General features: G+C 39.2%; 5 protein-coding genes and 1 long non-coding RNA gene across 8 annotated transcripts; 1 reads left to right on the top strand and 5 right to left on the bottom strand.

Moving 5' to 3' along the window:
• Nucleotides 1–4: 4 nt before the first annotated feature.
• Nucleotides 5–1,351, bottom strand: LOC124336395 (F-box only protein 6-like). The gene is made up of 4 exons (XM_046790186.1): nt 927–1,351; nt 602–842; nt 402–534; nt 5–312 (listed from the first exon to the last, which is right to left on the bottom strand). The coding sequence occupies exons 1-4, from the start codon at nt 1,243–1,245 to the stop codon at nt 175–177; spliced, it is 831 nt and encodes a 276-aa protein (XP_046646142.1). The 5' UTR covers nt 1,246–1,351; the 3' UTR covers nt 5–174.
• A 1,098-nt stretch (nt 1,352–2,449) lies between these two features.
• Nucleotides 2,450–3,714, bottom strand: LOC124336592. The gene is made up of 3 exons (XR_006917099.1): nt 3,487–3,714; nt 3,295–3,397; nt 2,450–3,232 (listed from the first exon to the last, which is right to left on the bottom strand). It is a non-coding gene; the product is annotated as an uncharacterized LOC124336592 (long non-coding RNA).
• A 457-nt stretch (nt 3,715–4,171) lies between these two features.
• LOC124336108 (ATP-dependent RNA helicase DDX3X-like) lies at nt 4,172–13,481 on the bottom strand. Of its 3 annotated transcripts, none has more exons than XM_046789758.1 (13): nt 13,333–13,481; nt 13,154–13,209; nt 13,011–13,090; nt 12,382–12,944; nt 11,838–12,187; nt 11,513–11,638; nt 11,297–11,441; nt 10,732–11,218; nt 10,370–10,541; nt 10,154–10,302; nt 5,106–9,670; nt 4,624–4,978; nt 4,172–4,552 (listed from the first exon to the last, which is right to left on the bottom strand). In XM_046789758.1, the coding sequence occupies exons 1-11, from the start codon at nt 13,375–13,377 to the stop codon at nt 9,549–9,551; spliced, it is 2,295 nt and encodes a 764-aa protein (XP_046645714.1). In that variant the 5' UTR covers nt 13,378–13,481; the 3' UTR covers nt 4,172–4,552; nt 4,624–4,978; nt 5,106–9,548. The 3 variants fall into 3 exon arrangements, with proteins under 3 accessions (XP_046645714.1, XP_046645716.1, XP_046645715.1); XM_046789760.1 differs by having other exon boundaries at nt 5,106–9,628; XM_046789759.1 differs by having other exon boundaries at nt 12,382–12,941.
• A 537-nt stretch (nt 13,482–14,018) lies between these two features.
• Nucleotides 14,019–15,654, top strand: LOC124336414 (60S ribosomal protein L8). Its single transcript, XM_046790219.1, has 5 exons — nt 14,019–14,101; nt 14,245–14,428; nt 14,615–14,756; nt 14,937–15,155; nt 15,329–15,654. Exons 2-5 carry the CDS (start codon nt 14,291–14,293, stop codon nt 15,601–15,603), a joined length of 774 nt encoding a protein of 257 aa, XP_046646175.1. The 5' UTR covers nt 14,019–14,101; nt 14,245–14,290; the 3' UTR covers nt 15,604–15,654.
• Nucleotides 15,655–15,722: 68 nt separating this feature from the next.
• Nucleotides 15,723–19,225, bottom strand: LOC124336106 (cullin-3-A-like). The gene is made up of 14 exons (XM_046789757.1): nt 19,042–19,225; nt 18,770–18,967; nt 18,518–18,703; nt 18,255–18,458; nt 18,010–18,189; nt 17,745–17,939; nt 17,321–17,668; nt 17,155–17,262; nt 16,848–17,089; nt 16,650–16,776; nt 16,422–16,591; nt 16,222–16,360; nt 16,037–16,164; nt 15,723–15,967 (listed from the first exon to the last, which is right to left on the bottom strand). The coding sequence occupies exons 1-14, from the start codon at nt 19,105–19,107 to the stop codon at nt 15,943–15,945; spliced, it is 2,316 nt and encodes a 771-aa protein (XP_046645713.1). The 5' UTR covers nt 19,108–19,225; the 3' UTR covers nt 15,723–15,942.
• A 758-nt stretch (nt 19,226–19,983) lies between these two features.
• On the bottom strand, nt 19,984–21,018 carry LOC124336710 (thioredoxin reductase-like selenoprotein T). Its single transcript, XM_046790490.1, is given in 4 exon segments — nt 19,984–20,320; nt 20,386–20,581; nt 20,649–20,778; nt 20,840–21,018. Coding segments are annotated over 4 exon segments (621 nt in total). The 3' UTR covers nt 19,984–20,204.
• Between the last annotated feature and the right edge of the window lie 190 nt (nt 21,019–21,208).

The raw sequence follows: 21,208 nt of genomic DNA, 5'->3' as shown, positions 1-21,208 counted from the left end.
TTCCTAGATTTGTTTAGCGTGTATAATAATATAAAGCCATAAAGGCGAACACACGGGATAAGACAACGAACAAGATTTTGACATTAGATTCGTATAAGTAGGAAACGGATCAAATCCATAATTCACCTCAGATGAAAATATAATATAAAAAAATGAGTGAAAATAGAAATTATGTCAGTCAAAACTTATGGTAACAGACGATCCTGTCATTTTAGCCCCATAATGTCCGGCCCAAAATTGACGATCAGTTCCTCCGTGATAAAATTTTATGAAACGTACATTGTCTGGATATTCACTGAAGCAATGTTCTACCTGAAAAATGATGATATATTTTACTTTTTAATAATAATAGGCCTACTATCAAAGCCTCAGGAAACATAAGGATGAAGAGGAATTCTGACCTTATGCCACTCACGGCCTTCCCACTGATTAATGTTGGAACGAAATTTAAAATCATCAATAACATTTTTGGCCTCATCTAGAAGTGAAAAAACACATTCATAAACACATCCACAATCAAAGCGACCAGCATACCTGCAATGTAATGCAATGGTAATCATAATATAATGCATTCACAAAGTCTGTGTTAAACGAGTTTTACCAATCTTTGATATGAATCTTTGGCTTGCATTGTTTGATGACTTCAGGTTGAATTCTCAAAGCTGATAAATCAATTATTTGCTCTTTAGAACAAGAATGATATGATGTTGCAAAACAAGCATTTTCGACTAATTTGCTTCCATTTTGAGCTTCCAGAGGGACTTCATTAGAGCCAGCAGGAGGACTTTCATATGCAAATCCATCACCACCCTTACTGAGGACTATCCAATGTTTTAATTTTTCTGGGTTCATAAATTTGACAAGAAAATACCTTTCCAAATTAGATTGAACAATAAAAACATTTCAAAAGAAACAAGCAAACATACCTCTTCCATTAGGATTTAGAATTAAGTTTCTATCAATAGGATTGTCAAGGTATACACTGGCATAGAAACTCCATGGAATATGTTCATTACGTGGAACATTGGGCCATTTCTTATTTTCGGATGCAGTTTTGTGCTTCCAAAACAGCGGATCTGCAATAATCGAATTCCATTGTTTACAAACAAGTCGGCAGCTGCCAATCGTTGTTCTGTAATCGACGTGCAATAGAATAAATGACACTAGCTCTTTTGCGATGTATAGATCACGAAAATACAACCCGTTGCAATCTGCACTTATGCAAACGGCATCGGTAATGCTCATTTTGAATTGACGTCTTCAAAACGTCTTCAGGTAATGACTACTCACTTCTGAGATTCGGACCAGTTGAATGACAAGTACAGGTGCAGGTGTACTCAAATGCGCGGGTGTGTCTCTAAAATGCGCGTGCGCGCATGCGCGATTTGCGGTCACTAAAGTGCGCGGAATTTTTCTAGCGCGCAAAAAACAAAATGCTTGTCGAAAATTTCTTTAGTTTTTGCTGGTTTTCCGGTTTTTCCGAGCGAAGCTATTAATATGCGCGCACGGCAAAGGAAAAATGTGCGAAAATTCCTTTCTGTTATTGCGCAATGTCTAACAAAACGATTCGTTTCTCGTTTTCACTTAAAGTTCACATTCATTTCATTGTTTAACTTGCCTGTTGCCTCAAAGGCTCAAACAGAGACGACTTGCACTATTATTTATAAAATGGCATTTTGGATTGTTGTATACACATTGTGGTTTTTATAGCCTAGCTTAGACATGAAATTAAAGGACTAAATATTGGCATCATGTTTCTATGATACAAGAAACTAAAAATAGGCTATAATCATTTTGCTTGATATCTGTGTAATTGAGTTGCCATGTATCTGTCTTCCTATTTTACACTGATTTGGACTTTGACTAGTTTTGATAACGACTATGCATTTCAAGAATTCAGGATTTCGGATTTCACAGAGAACATATTGCTCTACAATATTTAAACATGATGGTTTAACAGCAACATATTCTTTGGAGTTTGATCAATTTTCGCAACTCTTGTGTTACGTGACGATGACTTTTACAATTCCATTCGTGAATGCTTCATAGCGAATAACTTAATATACCATGTGCAAACGTTAAAATTTTTTTAATTAACCTAAAAATAAGCGTTACAGAAGCTTATGTATAATTGTACACATTTAATCTTACTGCATGTTACAGCAACCGGAATCCTAAATTTACAGCCTTACATTCTTACGGACTTATGGTTAAATTACCAAAAATAATTTTTTATACCGGAGTTCTTCTCATAGTTTTTTTTTTTACAACATGCACCACTTGATGGTTGTTGGGTTTTTTTCTTTTTCACGTTGTTTCGAATCTTTGTTGTTCGAATCTCGAATCTTGAATGATATTTCGGTTGCGCAACATTGCCAGGTTTTAGATTAACTATCAGCTGCTTCTCTCATTCACATTTTCATTGATTTTTCAAGTTGCAAGCTACAACTTTAAATTGGAAAATTGAAGTTGAACGATCAGCCAACGACCAAGGAATTAATTAAAGACGAAGTTTATGATTTGAATTGGCGATTTCATACGTGGTTCATTGTCAAACAGCACAACAACGCGTGCCAGAGTAAAAATAAGTCAAGTGTCTATAACAAAATTGAACATATATAACACTTGAAAACTTCAATTAAGTATTTGAAAATATTGGTTAATTGACTTTCTTGGAGCCGATCTAGAAATGCACATAGCTAACCAATGATTGGCTATAGTAAATTGCAGGAAAGTGTCCCCCTTTGTCCATTTAACTTATTTGACGGGTAGGAAACATTTCCTGCAACATACTGTACGACGTTCTTGAGACATTGTGTGCTCACTAGCTCAGGCAAAAGTGATTGACCGTGGGCTTGTCAAGTTGGCCCCGCCTCCCACGTCGTCCTCGTTTCCTGTAAACAAATAAATCAAATCTCGTCATCGTAGTAATCGACGGTTCACCCCCCAACGACTTGAAAAACAAAATCTTAGATTGCTCTAGTTAGTTCTTCACAGTGTCACCACCCCTTAATTTTGGTGGAAAAAACTGGTTTTATAATCTCTATTTGGATTTATTGACCAGTATCAAGTATTGCCCAGTGTATAGGGCAGTACGCATTAGTTGAAAAATGTTCATCAAAGTTTAACTGCCGTTGGCCTTAATAATCACGTCCTCTGATACGGGATGCCACGTAATACTCCTCTGTACAGTTTCTTCGGCTGCCGGATACTCTCGTCCAATCTCCTTAACCTTGAAAACAAATTCAATCGCAAATAACATCCGCAAACGAAAAACGCTTATTTTTCTCTTACTGCGCACCGTTCACGGGAATCCGGGGCACAGAAACATGAGGAAGTCGGATTACTACGCGTCATGAAAGAGGTCGCTAACATTTAAGAAACGGTCCAGAAATTTCTATTCACGAAAAAGCCATTTAAAATAAAAACGGAAAGGCAAAAAAAGGAAAAAATAGCAGAAAAAGGATTTGACCCGGGTACGCATACTTCGTCTGGCCGCTTGCTCGAAATAGTCGTGTTGACGACGAACGAGCGATATTTTTGCAATAGAGTTAGACAGCAAAAAAGAGAAAAGAGCAGACAAACACGACGAGTAATCTTGTAAAACGCGAAACATCAGCACTATCCGCCAGCAGCGCCAAAACTGAATCCGTAAAAAAAGAAATGTGTTGTTGCCCGTTTATTAAGCGCCGGCTACGAGTTCTTGGATATCATTCGGCTTGGCTCAAAAGGCGAACTTCGAATGAATATGTCACTAGTTCACAGAGCATCGGAAAAGTTCACAGCTACCCATATCTTGATGTACACTCTGTTAACCTTCTCGCACTTTCATGGCGAAACAGCATGCTGTCTTCAATCAAATTCAATTGATCCGATGAATCAAAAGTTCGGTTGTAGGGTCAAGAAAGCCAGCGAAGCTTTCAAACTAACGTGAGTAAAAGGCAGTAGGCTAGAAGGCTATCCCAGAGTAATGTGCAAGATATTCAATACGCACACTTTATCGTTACTGCGCTACCCATTTTCTTTTTTGTGAGACACATTTTTTTGGAAGTAAACAATCAAAAGGTCACTGACTATTTTGAAATTTTTGAATGATTTCATCTCAATTGGCGTCATTAACTTAATTCTGCGAAAAGTCATCATACGAAATGATATCCACTGCATCGATTACTCGAATTGAGAACACGGTCGTTTATTTAACGTCACATTTTTTTTTGTATTCAGTTGAAACGAAATGAAAAACAAACGAAATATGGCAATTTTTCAAATTAAACTAAATACTTATTTTTTACGAATCTTTTCCAACATTACACCTGTCACAAAATACATGCTGCGTGATCTACCTGATCAACTGTTGGTTTTTCAAACTAAGTAGGCAAAAATGTCAGCGTACCGCCATTTCCATCGTAAATAAAGATACATTTTCAAAATATTTTTGATATAGATATATAATATTATTTATATATATGTATACGAGAGAATTTGTTTCGTTTCCTAGGAGTCTAAGCAGCTGCAACAATTTCCACCATGTCTTCCAGTATGAGAGAATTATCTAAAGTTAAAAAAAAAAAACGGTAAAATTAAACAATCAAAATGTTTATTAGCTAGATATTTTAAAATTACCGTCTTGATGAGTATCGTTGTTGAAAGGACAAAAGACAATTTCCATTCGTTGGTTGGCCTTGCCCCTGACGAGGTAAAATCCGCTGAGTGAATGTCCAGCGTGCTGGAGGTCTTGACAGGACTTTGGTCTCTTCTCCTTGGACTCTGCTCGCCTGCCGTCAATTTGTTGACTTGTCGAATCCGCCGGAATCTGGATCGCCTCATCTCCTTGTCCCTGTTGACCTCTCAATCGCCCTTGTAGATCTTGAATAGCCTCCATCATTTCTTGCCTGACTTTCTTGCCTTGTACTATCTCAGCCATTATGTCAGCAACCATCTTGAGAATTGCGGCACTGGCAAACTCCTTCCGGGTGGCCTTTATTTTTTAAAACAAATACCAAAACAGGATTACACCCCGTTGCCCTCGCACCGAACAAAAACCCACTGCACTCGCCAACTGCCAAACATTGCTGTCTACGTGCGATAATAAGATCTCAACTTACCACGGCTTCCTCCAGACTGATGGAATAATCTTCGGGAAACTCGTAAGGAACGCCGGAACTATAACTGTCCTCGGCAACAGTCTGGCCGATGGGCTCCTGTGTAGTCAAAACGAGTGGAGCGGCGTCGATCGCAGCAATCACAAAACAACTGGCCAGCCAGCCAAGATAGACGATGCCAATAGTAGAAGGCCATCTCTTCGTCGTTGGGCGGTGGTGGGCCATGACTTTGGGGGGGCTCTTCAGTCTGTGATGGTCTCAATCGGACGACTGGAGAACTGCTACTGTTGCCGGCTTCGGCAAACTCCTACCGATTTCTAGGAACTGACTTCCCTTTACAACACACACACACTCAAGCCAAGAGGCACCTCCCCAATTTATATACAGTCATCCCCGAATTACGACACATTTGATTCTCTCCCCCTCGCCTTGGCATGGAAACGAGTGAGAGAACGTTTCAAAAACAAAACCCAAAAACTAAACTCAGCTCTCCCACAAAGTTGACCTAAACATCCGACTGCCCGGGCTAGAGAGGTCAACATCTTCGGATTTCCCCTTGCCCCTGATGATCAAGACAAATCACGTGAACAATTCATGACCAAACACGCCGCTTTCTTCTTTTTCTTCGCTCCAAGAAAAGAACACATTTTTTCTCTCACGTTGTTTCCATGCGCGGTGTGTTAAGAGAGAAAAAAAAATTGCAATCGAAATAAGAAAATGTGAACAAAACAACCAATTGATAGGAAGCATTCTTGTATTTGTTTTGTTTTTATCCTCGCTGAAATTTCATGACGACAACGGAAACGTGTAGGACTTCGTCGTCTAACACGCTAAGAGCAATTTTGCTTAGTACAAGAAAGGGCGGCCTTCGACGTACAATAATTTTTTGTTTGTTTTTTTCCGTTATAAGAAAATGGTACAATACGAATGACAGAAAATGTGTGTTCTGCGCAGAGGAGCAAGAAGGGGAAGAGAGAAATTAACCATTAAAGAGATATGCAACGGGATTGAAGGGAGAAAAAAAAAACCAAGAGTGTAACGTGGGAAGGAGTTACAAATCGTAATGAGGGGAAATTCAAAAGAAAAAAAAATTAATGTGTGAAAGAGATGCATCGTACCGCACTGCGCCTAAAAAAGACTTGACTTTGGCAGAGAATAGTTATTTTTCTTTTCTTTTACTTCTTCATATCGAGAGCTTGGACCAGAGAGAAAATTTAAAAATAAATGTGTGACAACACGGTGGAGGAAGATGGGGGAAAAAAACTCATTTCCTTATTGTGTTCAGCAGTTTTTTTTAAATCGAGTCTTCCGCCGAGCCATAGAGCCTTCTTCCAGCTACGAATGAAATTCTTTTTTGAAATCTTTTTAAATAGGCAAAAGGGAAAAAGAAAATAGTATCAAAAACGAAAGGCGGGGATAGAGAGAGAAACGAGTGAAAGATGGGAGATGGCAAGAAAAAAATGAAGGAAGGAAACGTACAACCCGTTTTGGAAGGACACGCTTTAGCGTCGGCGGCGGATGAGAAAAATATTCTTGTGTTTTCAATTAATTACTAAGAGAAAAAAAAATTGAATTAAAAAGGAAAATCATTTTCTTTTTTGTTTTACTGGTCTATGAAAGAGCGTTACTTGTTCGACGAGGCACTGGGGCACCCAAGACGGCCGTACCACAGGTATCAACATGAAAGAAAACCCCGTACAAACCCCCTCATCGTGTCTATTGTGTGTGTGTAATCATCGCGTGGGCGCGGCCCGCAATGTCACATCATCATTTATCCTGAAAGACGTTTGTCAACTAAAACTTTTAGAGATCAGACGCTCGTTGAAGACGAGAGAGGACGAGTGGAACGAACAAACATGTTTCGACGACCGGCGCTCAGGAGGAGGACGAGTAAATAGAGCGAGTTTTCTAGATCCCTCCACATCAAATTTTTTCTCATTTGTTACGCTGATATCTTCAGAGGGAATTGTTTTAAAAAAGAGAAGACACGAGAGAACACAACCGACGAATTAACACACCAACCCACAAGTGCACTGGCAACCGAATACTCTCCTCCCCCACAAAGACAGGAAAAACAACAAACCCATAACCAAAATGAACAAAAAAAAATTGTTAAGTTGAAAAAAAAAACGGGAAATTGAGAAATTTAACCTCCCTAATGTTTTTGGCAGTTCGTTACGTTTGATTCTCTCACAAATTGTTATGGAAAAGATTAAATAAACCCACGACTTTCGCAAATTTAAATTATTTCCTAAAACCCAAAAAACCCGATTTTGGTTCTTTTTTCCCACACAAATTTGCCTTTTCAATAATCTCATCAAATTTCGTTCAAAAAATAGCGAGACAAACGAGGATGGAAACGCACGGAACGATAAGAGAACAAAAAAAGGGCGTGCGGGATTGATTGTTTCTTTTAATTAGGGCCTACTAGCTGCAAAAAAACTCGACGAAAGACTGGAACCTGCCCAGCAAAGAGGAAAAACGAAAAACAGATTGTTTTCTTTCGAGGGGGGAGTGTGTACTTCAGTTAAGTTAATCGGGAAAAGGAAACTACACAACAGGGTTTTTTTTTTCGATGAGACTAGACTTTTGCGTGAGGGATTGAGAGGGAGGGTGTTTTGGTTGGAACCGCGCGAAATTCAATCTTTCGAATCGACAGAAGGCAATAAATCACTTCCATTCCCGTTGCTATGATAAAAAAGATGAAAAATTCAATTCGTCTTCTTAAAAAATTGAGAAAAAAAAAAACATTCTCAAGAAGCGCGCAAAAAGTGTGTGCCGATTGAATTTCATTCGTTAAAATAAACAAGTCCCTTCGACATTTCCCTAAATATAAGTGTATGGTCGTCAGCAGAGCTTTGGAATGCGAACAGGCAACTACATTTCCTTTCCTCAATCAATCAATTTAACTTGACACTTTCATATTTCGCTTTCAAGATTAGCAATTGTTTCTTCCTCAATCAAACAAAAAAAAAAAAAAAAAACGATTTACTATATTTGAAAAAATTGGGGATGGGGGTGAGTTTCAATCTGAAATCATCCTTTAAGTGTGTGAGGGAAGGTGAGGAAGATTTGTGGCATATGGGGCCGAAAATGAGGGGGCAAAAAGAAAAATGCTCACATAAACGCAGCGCGACCTGTGTGTGTGTACCCGGTATAACAAGTCTCTCCCTTTTTCTCGCATTTACACTGTCGTGCCCGACGTATCACAGCAGTTTGGTTTTGTATTCTTTTTGTATCTTCTTCCTCAACGAAAAAAGAAATTAAAAAAGACCACAAAAAAAAGAAAAATATAGTTTCTTCTTCTTTCCTCGTCTCTGATTGGGCAACAATGAAACAACAACTTGGCCTTTGGGAAAATTTTGTGTGTGTAAAAAACAACATCTTGTTAAGTTTACATTAGGCAAAATTTGTTTGATGAGAACGCTTAGAAATTTCGCGGTCTCGGGGTTGTTTCGACAGAACAAATTCGAGGGAGTAGTTACTAAAGCTGAAATTTAAACACAAAGAGAGAAAGATCTATAATATGGACGCGAGGCGACGATTGGGAATAAGACACAAACGATATTGTATTCACCCACCCAAAAAAACACCCAGCCCTGGCCTTTCTCAACTTTTCGCTTCTAGGCACGACACCCGTGGTACACAATGTGCTTCGTCTCGTTAAAAAAAAAAAAAGAATAAATTTATTAATTATTTCCCCTATAGTAGTAGTAGTAGTTTGTCGCTTTCTTTTTTAACAGCCGTCTTGATCTCAAAAAATCTGAGAAAAGCCCATCAGTGGTCGAAACTGCAACTCGTCTCTTTCAAGGAAAAAAAAATTATATATAGAAGAAAAAAGTTTGAAAACCTTGACGATATTAACTGGGATTCAACATCTGCTGTGTGCCAAAATCAAAATAAATTGAATAATTACGAAGTAAGGGAGAGGGAGTGGTGAATATAAGGAGGTATGGTGGGAGGGACTGAGCGTATCCATCCTCAACTAATCTTTTGTTGTCAAGGACGTCACGTGGGGCGAGTAATGCCATCATTGTGCAGAGGGTATCACACGCGGACATCCACCTGAAGGGACGGCAAAAAGAGAGCAGAGCGGCGGCGTACGATACATTTGTTTTAGAATAATTTGTTTGCTTAAAAAAAAATTCGGGAGAGAAAAAAGATGGTGCTGAAAAATAGGGAGGCTATTACGAGTACAAAAAAAAAACACATTGAGGAAACAGGAGATAAAGGAGAGTGAGAAAAAAAGGACAAAATAGTTCTAAATCACTACCAACGTCGAAGTTGTTTTTTTTTTTGTTTGAGAAAAGCATTTTTCTCGGCTTTTTAGACCAACCTCATTTCCATCGTCGCTTTGGGGAGAGAAAGATAATCCAATGGTGTATCATAGGGGATTTCAACACATTGAAGTCGCCGCCGAGGATTTCTTTGTCTCCCGTGAATCATCTACTGGCCCCACCAATCTGGAGCGGAGTGATGAGGGGGTGCGTAGCCGTAACCACTTGGAGCATAACCGCCATATCCTCCTGTGAAAATGGGCATAGAAGGCATGGGCGCCATCCGAACGACTGTGATTAAGATAAAAGAAAAGACAAAAAATCCCAGTCTTATTTGCTTAACGCTGGTCCCGCCGCCAACAAAAAAAAAGTAAAAGTAAAACAAAACCGTTTCATCATATTGTTAGAGCATTATTGGGGTGGGTGGTAAGGAGCCTTCGTACAAAGGCTCCCACCTAGTGCAGGCAACATCAAAGATCAGTGGGTGCAGAGCGTTTCGAAATAAAATGAACGCCCTGAACCCGCTGAATATTTTTCCGCTCCAGACAGTCAAAGAAATGTATAAAACGCCACAAAACCCAATAAAGATAACTGAAAATCAAGGGGTGATGGAAAGGTTTTGGTGATTTTTTTTTTGTTTTCGAACGGGCCGCATTAGCAAAAGAAATAGGGAAGCGTGCAGAAGGCAACAACAACGAAAAGTAACAAAGAAAACACTTGGATTTGAACCAAAAGTATAGCCAAGGAGTTTTGTTTCTTTTTTTTGTTTTGTACCGTGAGTTGGAGGTGGAGCGCTGTAGTTGGGGTAGGATCCACCGCCGCTTGTGCGTGGACCACCGACCGAGCCGCCAGGACGAGTGCTGCCGCCGCTGCCCGATGTAGAAGTACGGTAATCTCGGGAACCGAATCCGGCAGAGAATCGTCTTTTGAAACAAGGAATTCGATTAACACAACAGCTCCAACCCAAATTTGTAGTTGCGATCCACTTACCCTCCGCCACGACCACCACCACCGCGACGACTTACACCGCCAGACTGGTGCTTGATGTCCATGGCCATGCCTTCGAGCCAAGAGGGAAGTTCTTGCTTCGTTTCGATAATCAATTCAACTAAATCGCGGATGAGATTGCGGTTCTTTTCATTAAAGAACGACGTTGCAACACCTGAAATCACATCAACAGATTTAGTTTTATCCCAAAAAACCGTTGGTACGGTCTTAGTAACTTAGATAATTTATCAGATAAATATTTCCACATGATATAATGATACACTTTTCTCAGCAGGAACCATTGAATTATTTGTTACATCATTCAATTAAACTATATTGAAGGCGAGTGGTGAAATTGAACTTACCGAGATTGCCCATACGTCCGGTACGACCAATTCGATGAACGTATTCTTCAACGTCAGAGGGAAGGTCAAAATTGATGACGTGCTTGACGTGAGGGATATCGAGACCACGAGCAGCAACGGCCGTAGCCACCAAAATGGGTGTTTTGCCCGAACGGAACCGTTTAAGAGCATCTTCGCGCTCCCGTTGGCTGCGATCTCCGTGGATGGAAGTCACTGGATAGCCGTCGCGGTACAAGAACTCCTCCAGAGCGTCAGCTCCGCGCTTTGTTTCGACGAACACCAGGGTCAGCTGCTCATGCTCAGTGGACTCGGTTTCAACTTGACTGTTGAACTTATTGAGACCCGAAGCATTGAGCAGATCGAGAAGGAAAGAACGCTTGTCGTGTTCCTCTACCCAAACGATCTTTTGCGTAATGTTTTCTGAAGTAGATCCAACACGACCGACTGCCAAGAAAATGTAGTTGTCCAAAAAGTCACGAGCCAGCATCTAGTCATTACAAAAACAAGACCGAAGAGTTAGACAACACCGTCCTTTTATAATTCAAGACGAATACAAAATACTGACCTGAATTTCCTTAGGAAACGTGGCAGAGAACATGAGCGTCTGACGGTCTCCAGTTTTAGGCATCGTATCTTGTTCAACAATGCGGCGGATTTGGGGTTCGAAACCCATGTCTAACATTCTGTCTGCTTCGTCCAACACCAAAAAGCTGGGCAAAAAAATTATATTTAAATACATTACGTAAGAGTCTGAAGGTTGAGACTTTGCGCTTTCACTTACTTGCAGTGCTCGAGGCCAATCTTGCCACGTTCCAACATGTCGACAAGACGTCCGGGTGTGGCAACCAATAAATGGCATCCCCGTTCCAAATCCTGCATCTGTTGGCGGACATCCGCACCACCATAACTAGATGTCGGAAAATTTAAAATTTACTGTTTAGTCAGAAGTTCTGCAGTATTAAAGAGCTTAATTAATCTAGTTTATGGAAAGAGCTCAGTAAGATATAGTGTCCACCCAGTAAAATTCAGGTTTCAAATGTCTGTAAAAACATCATTGCAAAAAAGAAAGGCACTTGACAACAGGAGTAAATTTAGTTGAAACTTACACGACGCATGGGCGGACACGAGAGCGGTATGCGAACTTCTTGGCTTCGTCGTAGATTTGTGTGGCCAACTCACGAGTAGGTGCTAAAACTAAGGCCAACGGATACTGCTTGCGACGTCCGTATGAACGTTGTCCAGCTGACTGGTTCACAACGGGCCCACGCTCAAATAATTGGTTCAATATCGGAACCAAGAATGCTGCGGTCTTTCCCGAGCCTGTCTGAGCGCAAGCCATCACGTCTCGTCGAGCCAGAATAATCGGAATGGCGTATTTCTGAACTGGCGTTGGCTTGTCATAGCGAGTCAAAGCGATATTCGAACGAATGATCTCAGTCAACTTCACGTCTTCAAACTAAGAGATAAAAAAACAAAAAACATATGAAGTTTCATTCATAAACCCTGCTGCAGTTACATAACTCATTAATTGAATCAGATAAATATTTCCACATGATATAATGATACACTTTTCTCAGCAGGAACCATTGAATTGTTTGTTACATCATTTATGTAAATCTAAATTAAGATTGACAGAAGATTTATGCTTACCGTATTGATGTGAGCTGGCACGTCATTGCCCGTCGCCTCCACGGGAATATCTTCATATTTATCGAAGTTAATACCGGAGTTGCCCGTGCCAAACATTTCCAATTCAAGTCTATCGTCTTTGGCAGTAAGTGTGGTCCAATCAGATTCACTCGATTCTTTCCAACGAGCATTTCCTCCGTAACCACCGCCGCGACTATCCGTTGTCGCCGAGCGCCTTTGGGGTTCTTTCCAGCGATCGTTGGCAACCCATTGACCGGCCGGAGGAGGAGGCTCTTGCCAACGTTCATTTTGAATGACAGGTGGTGGAGCATCAGCATTCCATTGTGGTGGCTGAGGACCTCCATTCCATCCTCCACCATTTTCATACTCTCCCTCCCATTTCTGTGGAGGTCGAGCAGCATAGCTCCCACTACCACCACCTCCATTAAATCCTCCCCGCCTGGGGTAACCACCACCAGTGCTGGGCACTCCACGTTGGGCACTACCACCTCTGTAGGAATTTGTTGCTTGGGTAAAACCCCTTCCAGCGTCTCTGTTAAAATCACGATCGTTCGGAAAATCTGCTAGTAAAATCCGATAAAAAGAATGATTAGTTAAATTTACACAACATATTATGTAATAAATGATACCTCTTTCTTGTGGGACAGGGAACGGTTTCTCTTCAGATCCTGGACCTCGGGTAGATCTCAGGTGAGGAGGCACATAGCGACTATATTAGAAAAAATTATTTTAACAAAACTGTTCTCAAAATATATGACAGAATGACTCTTACCTTCCTCCAGGAGCAATAAATTGACCGCCTTGCTGCTTCAAGTCCAGACCAGCAAACTGAAAGAAAAGTCACAAGAACAGAACATGAGTATGGTGAGGTAGATGACTCATAATCAAAGAAATAGTACACAAAAAGCTAAGCCGACATAGATTTTACTTCATAGAAAAATGTATAATTACTTGCTGCTCTAGACCCGTTCCATTCTGAATCTGTACACTACTCATAGTACGCTTGCAGATATCGAATAAAAGCTTCCTTTTTCCGCGATGCGAAAAAACCTTGCAACACTTCTCGTCTCACAAAGAAAAGTATGGCAGCAGGAAGCGCAGTGGTGCCACCTACGAATAACGGCGATTTTTTCAGCCATCTTAGCCTCTCCCTAAATACTCTATTTTAATTTTTTATCTTAATATTACTTTATGTAATGAAAACTTATATAAGCTAAATACTGAAGAAAAGCCATAGTTTTTAATAATGAAAATCGTGTATAATATGAAATATACCATTTTCAAATGTTAAAATTTGATTATAACGCAACGTATTCAGCGATGCACTAGTAGGCCCTACTCTCATGTACTCGATAATTCAAATTATACAATAGTAAAGCATTCAAAAGTAAAATGAATTTAGGAACATAGCCGGTGAGATTGAATTCAACTTCACTAGCTCTTTCTTCTTAGCGCTATTTTTTGTTATGAAGTAAGCCAACTACATGTACAATTTGAAAAATGTCGTGTTATTTCATTCTAAATTATTTTCAGTTCCGTAACTCAGTTACAAGACGATAAGAACGGACTTTTAAATTAAATTTGAAGAAGTTTAGTTAATGTGTTTAAGGATTCAACTTTATATCGATGCGTAATTGAATCGATCCTCGATGAAGGAAGGCAACGTAGCCAGCTCCATCTGTCTTCTTCTAGCTCTCGTTGGAAAGGTTGCGGCATTTTGGTGAGTAAAATTTGTTTCTGAATCCAAGTAAATGTTAAACATCTTTTTCTAGACATTGCGAGAAAGAATTCTAAAAGATTCGTCTTGCTCTCAACTCGTTGATTGCATTGAAATAATATAGGTTGTCTTTTTTAATTTGACAGGCTGAATTTACTTCGCCGCTTGTAACCTTCAACATATAAAACCAAGATGGGTCGTGTTATTCGTGCCCAACGTAAAGGTGCCGGAGGTATTTTCAAGTCCCATACGAAGCATCGTAAGGGAGCACCCAAGTTTCGCCCTGAAGATTTCGCTGAACGTCATGGATACATCAAGGGAGTCGTCAAGGTATGTTTCTTGGATCAGAAATGAGTTTGACAATGTGGGGGGAAAGCAGTGATGTAAACATATAATCCAATGCTGAGGGGCTATGATATTCATTCATCTAGAGGTTGTTTCTGAGAACTCTATTTAACTTGTAACTTTTACTGTCAGTTCTGACAAGTGGTTAACGAAAAACATTTTCTAAATTAGGACATCATCCATGATCCTGGTCGTGGAGCTCCCCTAGCTGTGGTCCACTTCCGTGACCCCTACAGGTACAAGACCAGGAAAGAGAACTTCTTGGCTGTTGAGGGCATGTACACTGGCCAATTCATCTACTGCGGCAAGAAAGGTATGCATAACACCTTGGTTTTTAAAATATGGGAACACAGTGATGTAAACTTAATATCCAATGCTGAGGGTCTATGATAATCATTCATCTAGAGGTTGTTTCTGAGAAAATTAAATACTATTATTTTTAGTGTTTGTCTGAAAGGAAAAGAAAGTAAATTTGTTTTTTATCTTAATACAGCTACCCTCCAGATTGGCAATGTTTTACCTGTTGGCACCATGCCTGAAGGTACTATTGTCTGCAACGTTGAGGAGCAACACGGTGACCGAGGTACCCTTGCCCGTACATCTGGTAACTACGCCACCGTTATTGGACACAACACTGACACGAAAAAGACCCGTGTTAAGCTGCCTTCTGGAGCTAAGAAAGTCGTTTCTTCCAGCAACCGTGCCATGGTTGGTAAGTTGAATTCGAAAAACGCGTTATAAATACTTTGGGCTATGATGAAATGCAATTCATCCATCTATGAGAATAATGATCTTTAACTAGAGGCTGTTACTGAGCAGATCAAAATATTATTAATCTTGATCTTTTCAAGACCAATTCTTAATCACTTTCTGTTTTCTCGGTAGGTATTGTTGCTGGTGGTGGACGTATCGACAAGCCCATCTTGAAGGCTGGACGTGCTTACCACAAGTACAAGGCTAAGCGTAACTGCTGGCCAATTGTCAGAGGTGTAGCCATGAACCCCGTTGAGCATCCCCACGGAGGTGGTAACCATCAACACATTGGTAAAGCTTCCACCGTCAAGAGGAGTACTCCTGCTGGTCGCAAAGTTGGTCTTATCGCTGCCAGGCGAACTGGTCGTATTCGTGGTGGCAAAGTTGAAATTAAGGGTGATGATTAAACATGTTGTCATCTTGTACCTCCTACCAATACACGTCGGAGCAGACCAAAATATTTTGTTAAATTTCATTCGCATTTCGCATCTGATACATTACATTTGTTGAGAAAAAAAAACTGAAGTCAAACGTTAAGTTATGTTGTATTCATTCATCCAATTTTAAAGTTGGTTCATAGTTCTTATTGAAACTTAACTTGAGGACAAGAGTACAAGACATGTTTTTCCAATAGCGAAAAACTTTATTTACAAAAATCATCGCGCAGCAAACCAATGTCTTATCGAAAATTCAGTTAGGCAATTGGGAAAACCAGTTTAATTTTAAGGAAGCAAACTCGAATTGAACTAGGCCACATATGTATACACTTTCCTATAAAAATAAGTAAAAAAAATTTTTAGCTCAAAAATCTTTGATAAAATAAAATGTTTCTTATAGCACCTGTCCTCAGGAGTGCGAGCCAAGTATTCACGTTCAATTAAGCCTTCAATTCGTTTCTTAATGATAACTGGCGAAGGCAGAAACCGGCTTTTCAATTGTTCAGTAACTTCGCTTACCAACAAGTTGTGCTAATAACAATAAAAGTCAGCGACCCACCCCATTTCAAATTTTACGGTGTAGTTTACCTGCATAGATTTTCTTGCTTTCATAATGCGTACAATGGCTGCTTCAATTTCGTGTTTTCGGTCTTCGTCGACCTTGGAACGCGTCTCTTTTCTTTCAGGCTCTGATTCTCCCTTGGCTGCGACTGTCTGGATCTTCACTCTGCAATTCAATATTGTTGGTCGTCAAATAATAAATTTTCTAGATCAATTGTAAAACAAACCTGTGGAGTTTTGACGTGAAACTATCGTTGACGGCAAAGATAGAACTCGGGAGGATGTCTTTACCCTTGGGACTTTTGACAAGAACGCGTTGAGTCGGTTTGCCCATCGCAAGCGATTGCAATGCACGATCCAGATCTTTTTTCGGAACGTCAGTTTCATTCATGATATCCTATAAACAGCATCAAATATGATGAATAAGAAATCATTTAAGTTCTACGTGCTCTTACTTCGTAAGTTAGCCTATCTCGGGTGTTAAACAGCATAAGAATACACATCTGATAGGTTGAAACGGAGATTATGTGTTTTCGCGGTCCATTAGCTGATGCCGAGGGTGTTGACGAGCTGGGGCCATCACTTCATGGAATCAATCGAAACATTCGATAAGATATGCTCAGTATATAGATTCAAGATATAAATGTTCTTACGCTTTTTCTTTTGTCTCAGACTCCTCTCGTCTAGGTCCATAAAAGATTGCGCTCAGATCAGCCGACCCTAGAGCGGGTTGTAGCGTCAACTGTCGCCCACTGTGCTTTGCTAAATAAAATCGACGAAAGACCTCAAAAGCGTTGCGTGGTGCCAATGGTAGTGTACAAGTAGCTGACGATTGTGTTGGCCAGAATCCAGTTGTTAGTACGCGAACACTCAAGTCCACTCCGTAAAGGGAGGTCTAATCAATAATCGATGGTTGGAAGGCCGTTTTATAATTGCATTTTTTTACTGGATATTTCTTACCCCAGAAGTTTGAATGTGATTTTTGAAGTCTTCCATGAGCATGTTGGAGATAGACATATCCTTGAACATGCCCTCTAATTTCGAGGTAAATTGACACCCACATTCAGTCTAACATAGTAATTAAAATGTTAGTACGAGCTCAATAAATTGGGAATGAATAAATTACCTTCAGCTTAGAAATCATGTTCTTCTCGCTATCATCGCTAACAGATTTGTTCAGCAGCAGGCGCTTGGCCAAATGTTGTTTATAATAACGCTCGAAAATATCCTTTTCCTGGAGAAAACGGAACAAAACCATGGTTTTGTCGAGCACCAGTTCTATGTCCTGCTCTGTCATTCCTTTAACGCCCTTCTTGAGCTTGTCATCGATAAAGAGTGATAGATATTCGGGAGATTTCAAATTCAAATTAAGAAAATATTCAAAATCTGAAGAGATCATTTTCTTAAAGATTGGATCGTTTACGAAGGATTTTCCCAGAAATGTATCATAGCGATCCTTAAGATCTAATAGACTCTATAGTGTCAAAAGAAATCAAAATGAAAGAAATCATTATTACAGAGAGAAAAAAGGTAAATTTTAATAAAAATACCTGGACAAAATTCAATGCATTGGCACCGGATTCGTCGACATTAACCAGTGCTTTGCCTTCTTCTCGTAAATGCGCGCTGACACAACTAGCCATGGTTCGCAAACCATCCGCTACACGACCCAACAACTTGTACATGCAGTGTAAGTCGTCAGTTTTCTGACATTTTAACATGTGTACTACACCAGAATTTTCCATCTAGTGTGAAAACAAGAATTATTTTTCTGTATAGCATTTTTTTAAACACACTAGTCTTAGTTTTACACACCTCAACAATCGTTTTCATGTGTTTCTGTATAAGTTCCTCTTCAACTACTGCAACAATACGCTGCTCGGTCGACTCATCCAAATAATGTTTGGCTCTTTCCGATTCTTCATTAATGCGCGCCTCGACTTTCTTTATGTAAACTGAAGCTGAATTCTCTCCTAAAAACCGCTGACTCTCAGACTGTGAAAGCAAAGTAAAAAATAAATAAATAAATTGGAGAAAAGTTAACAACCAAGTTTTTGTACCCTGTAGAATTCTGCAGATTGAGAAAGAAAAGGTCTTTCAAAATCCTCTTCATAGACAGCTCGACTGTCTATACCCAGCACCATGAGCATTTGACAAGCTGCTCTAACAGAAAGCTTATCTGCAACTTCTCCTTTACGCTCTCTGACAACCATTTCCAAAAGAATATGCCTTAAATGGTCACGAATGCCTCCATAACGAACAACCTTATAGAAAGTTCAATTAAAATCAAATCCAACAATAAACTATTGGATTAGGCACTTACTTGATCACGAAAAATTATCAATCCAAGATTGTAAACATTATCAACATTATTTTGTTGAACATAAACTCTGTCCATGTACATGAGGATGTCACGAATCATAACCATAGATGTTTGATGATCACTCCATGCTTGATTTAGAATGTGAAGGAAATTGTTGTTTAAGGAAGCCAGCACATCTTGACGAACCTATGTGAAAGTGATCAGGCAAAATCTTTAGTAAATTGCAAATTTTTTGAACAAGAAAGATATTACTTTAGATTCTAAATGATGAGTAACAACTTCTCTAAGGCCATTGTACAATCTCTCTCCATGTTTGTGTAGAACCATTGTGTATGCATTTCGGTAAAGTTCTTCAAAACTGAGACCAGAGTTATTCTTCTTCTGAATTTCTTGAATGGCATTCTTCAGTAAACTCCAAATATTTTCCACATACCTCTCGTCCATCGTCATCTTTATTGAGAGAAACAAGAAAACAATAACAAAGATATTCTAATGCCAGAATGAAGTGTTATAATAAACTTTACAGGGAATGCACGAATTCGCATTTTTCCTTCTTTCTTTGAACCGCCGCCGAGACCACCTTTCATCATCGTGAAACTGACTCAAATTTAAATAACGAAACGAAAAAAATACAAGTATCGGCCAAATATTGATAGTTCCGAAACCTTTAAAACGTTTCCATCAAACTAGTTGGCCCCCCTTGTAAGCAAAAAAAACAGGGCAACCTAAAGGCTAACCTCTCTTTCCTTCTCTTCCTCAGAAAACTCAACGTTGTATTTTGCCATCTAGCGGCTAAATTGAAACACATCCATCTGAAGGACAATGAAAAATGGAAATCACCTCCACGCATTTTTTATTCTTTTTAAAATACGCATCGACATTGGCCACTCACAAGAAAAAGACTTAATTAAATATCATTGATAAAAAAATTATTCGTTTGTTTCATTTCCGTTCAAAAAATGCTCATAATAATAGCTGGGGTTGGCAGAAAATTGTGTTGAATATTTAAAAAAAGGCACTAAAAGTCTAAAAGTAAAAAGTCACATTCACTGAAGAACTCATAATGAATTATGCGCTTTGAGTCAGTCACTCAGTCAGACAGTAGCATGCTCCTTGCTAATTTTACTAATATAAATGTATTTATGCATATCTGTGCCACATCGCCGTGCGCATTGTCGTATTATTAGGGATATCTTAGCTCTTATTAAAAAGGTTATTAAAAGAGAAAGGACTTCGGAAGGACTTACATAATTTCGTTGTAATCTCGGAATCAAATTCTCTCAGCTTGGTTTCATTGAAACCCAATATCGCAAATAAATTAAGAAGGATTTATGCTTAGCCACCACGACCACTTCCGAAGACTTATTTATATTCTGAATAAACTATTATATAAAATATAAGGAAAGCTATATTCAGGAGCTTTGTTTAACTTTAACCAGTTTACTGTTGTTTTAAAACCAAGAATATCCATAGACTAGAGGTTTTTATTTACTAAAATGGAATGAAGAATGGAGGATGGGGGAAAAAGTGTTAGATTGTCATTCATGTTCTTATACAAAGCACTTGTGTAGGTAAACATCCGATCGCTTCCAGTAGTTTCCACTACTTTTTAAAGGAATCATCATATCTACAAAGGCTATAGACTCAAACAAGATGTAACAATTAACACCACACCACACAGCACACATTATGAATCCAAGCTTAGTTGGGGGCTAGCCATATTCAGATGGTTATCAATCATCTGAAAAAGTTCAGGGGGTTGAGGAACTCTACCAGTTTCCATTTTAGACCAAAGTGGAACATCTGTAACAAAAATAATGATAAGTAGGTAAGTTAATAGGGAAGTAATGAATTCAATGAAATCTCACCATTTAATGTGATTTCAAATGCTCCAGTTGAAATTAATTGGCCCTCAACAGCATTGCATAGAAAGAAAGTCATCAAGCACGCATAAAATTTGTTCTGCTGAGTCCACTCCCAAACTGAGGGAGTTTGCACACCTAAATGCTCAAAAATATTGGTTCCCGACACCACTACAAGGATGAGCAGTATTTTCAAAATTCCCTGAAACAAGCAATTATATCATGATAAAAAAGGGAGTTTATTAACTGTATGTTTAAAACAGACATACCAAAATAGATGCAATCTTTTGGTTTAAATAGGGTGGAGGATGGTTCTCTCCTTCGATTGCCAAAGATGGGTATTTCTGTTGCAGAATTACAGCATACTGCTCAAATACCTTGCGGTAACCTCAGGAAGAACTGTTAAGGTTGATTATTAATTTATGAACATGAATAACAGAAAAATTCACATTATTTTTACCAAAAGGTGAACTTTATTGAAGGCCCAGCGAATCGATTAAAATGCAAGCTTGGAATTTCTTTAGATTGCACCGAATTTTCTTCTGGCTGCACATCAGCCGGGAGAAAAAAATCTTTCATTGCAAATGCAATGAGTAGAACTCCCAAGCCAATAATTGGCGCACGACTTCGATCAGCCATTTCTTTTAGCTGAAAGAAAAGAGTCTCTTTTATTAAAAAATGATTCGCTTCGTTATAAGACCATAATCACACTGATTGAATGTAAGACTGGCACACGCTGATTAGGCTCTCGTTGTCGTAAGCTCGTAACTCGCACTAACTTGCTAGTCATTGTGTCAATAAAATACCGGACGACCAGTCGAACGTAACG

The sequence above is a fragment of the Daphnia pulicaria genome, chromosome 4, assembly GCF_021234035.1.
Source record: "Daphnia pulicaria isolate SC F1-1A chromosome 4, SC_F0-13Bv2, whole genome shotgun sequence".
NCBI classification, from domain to species: Eukaryota; Metazoa; Arthropoda; class Branchiopoda; order Diplostraca; family Daphniidae; genus Daphnia; species Daphnia pulicaria.
This window is presented reverse-complemented; position numbering and strand designations above follow the sequence as displayed.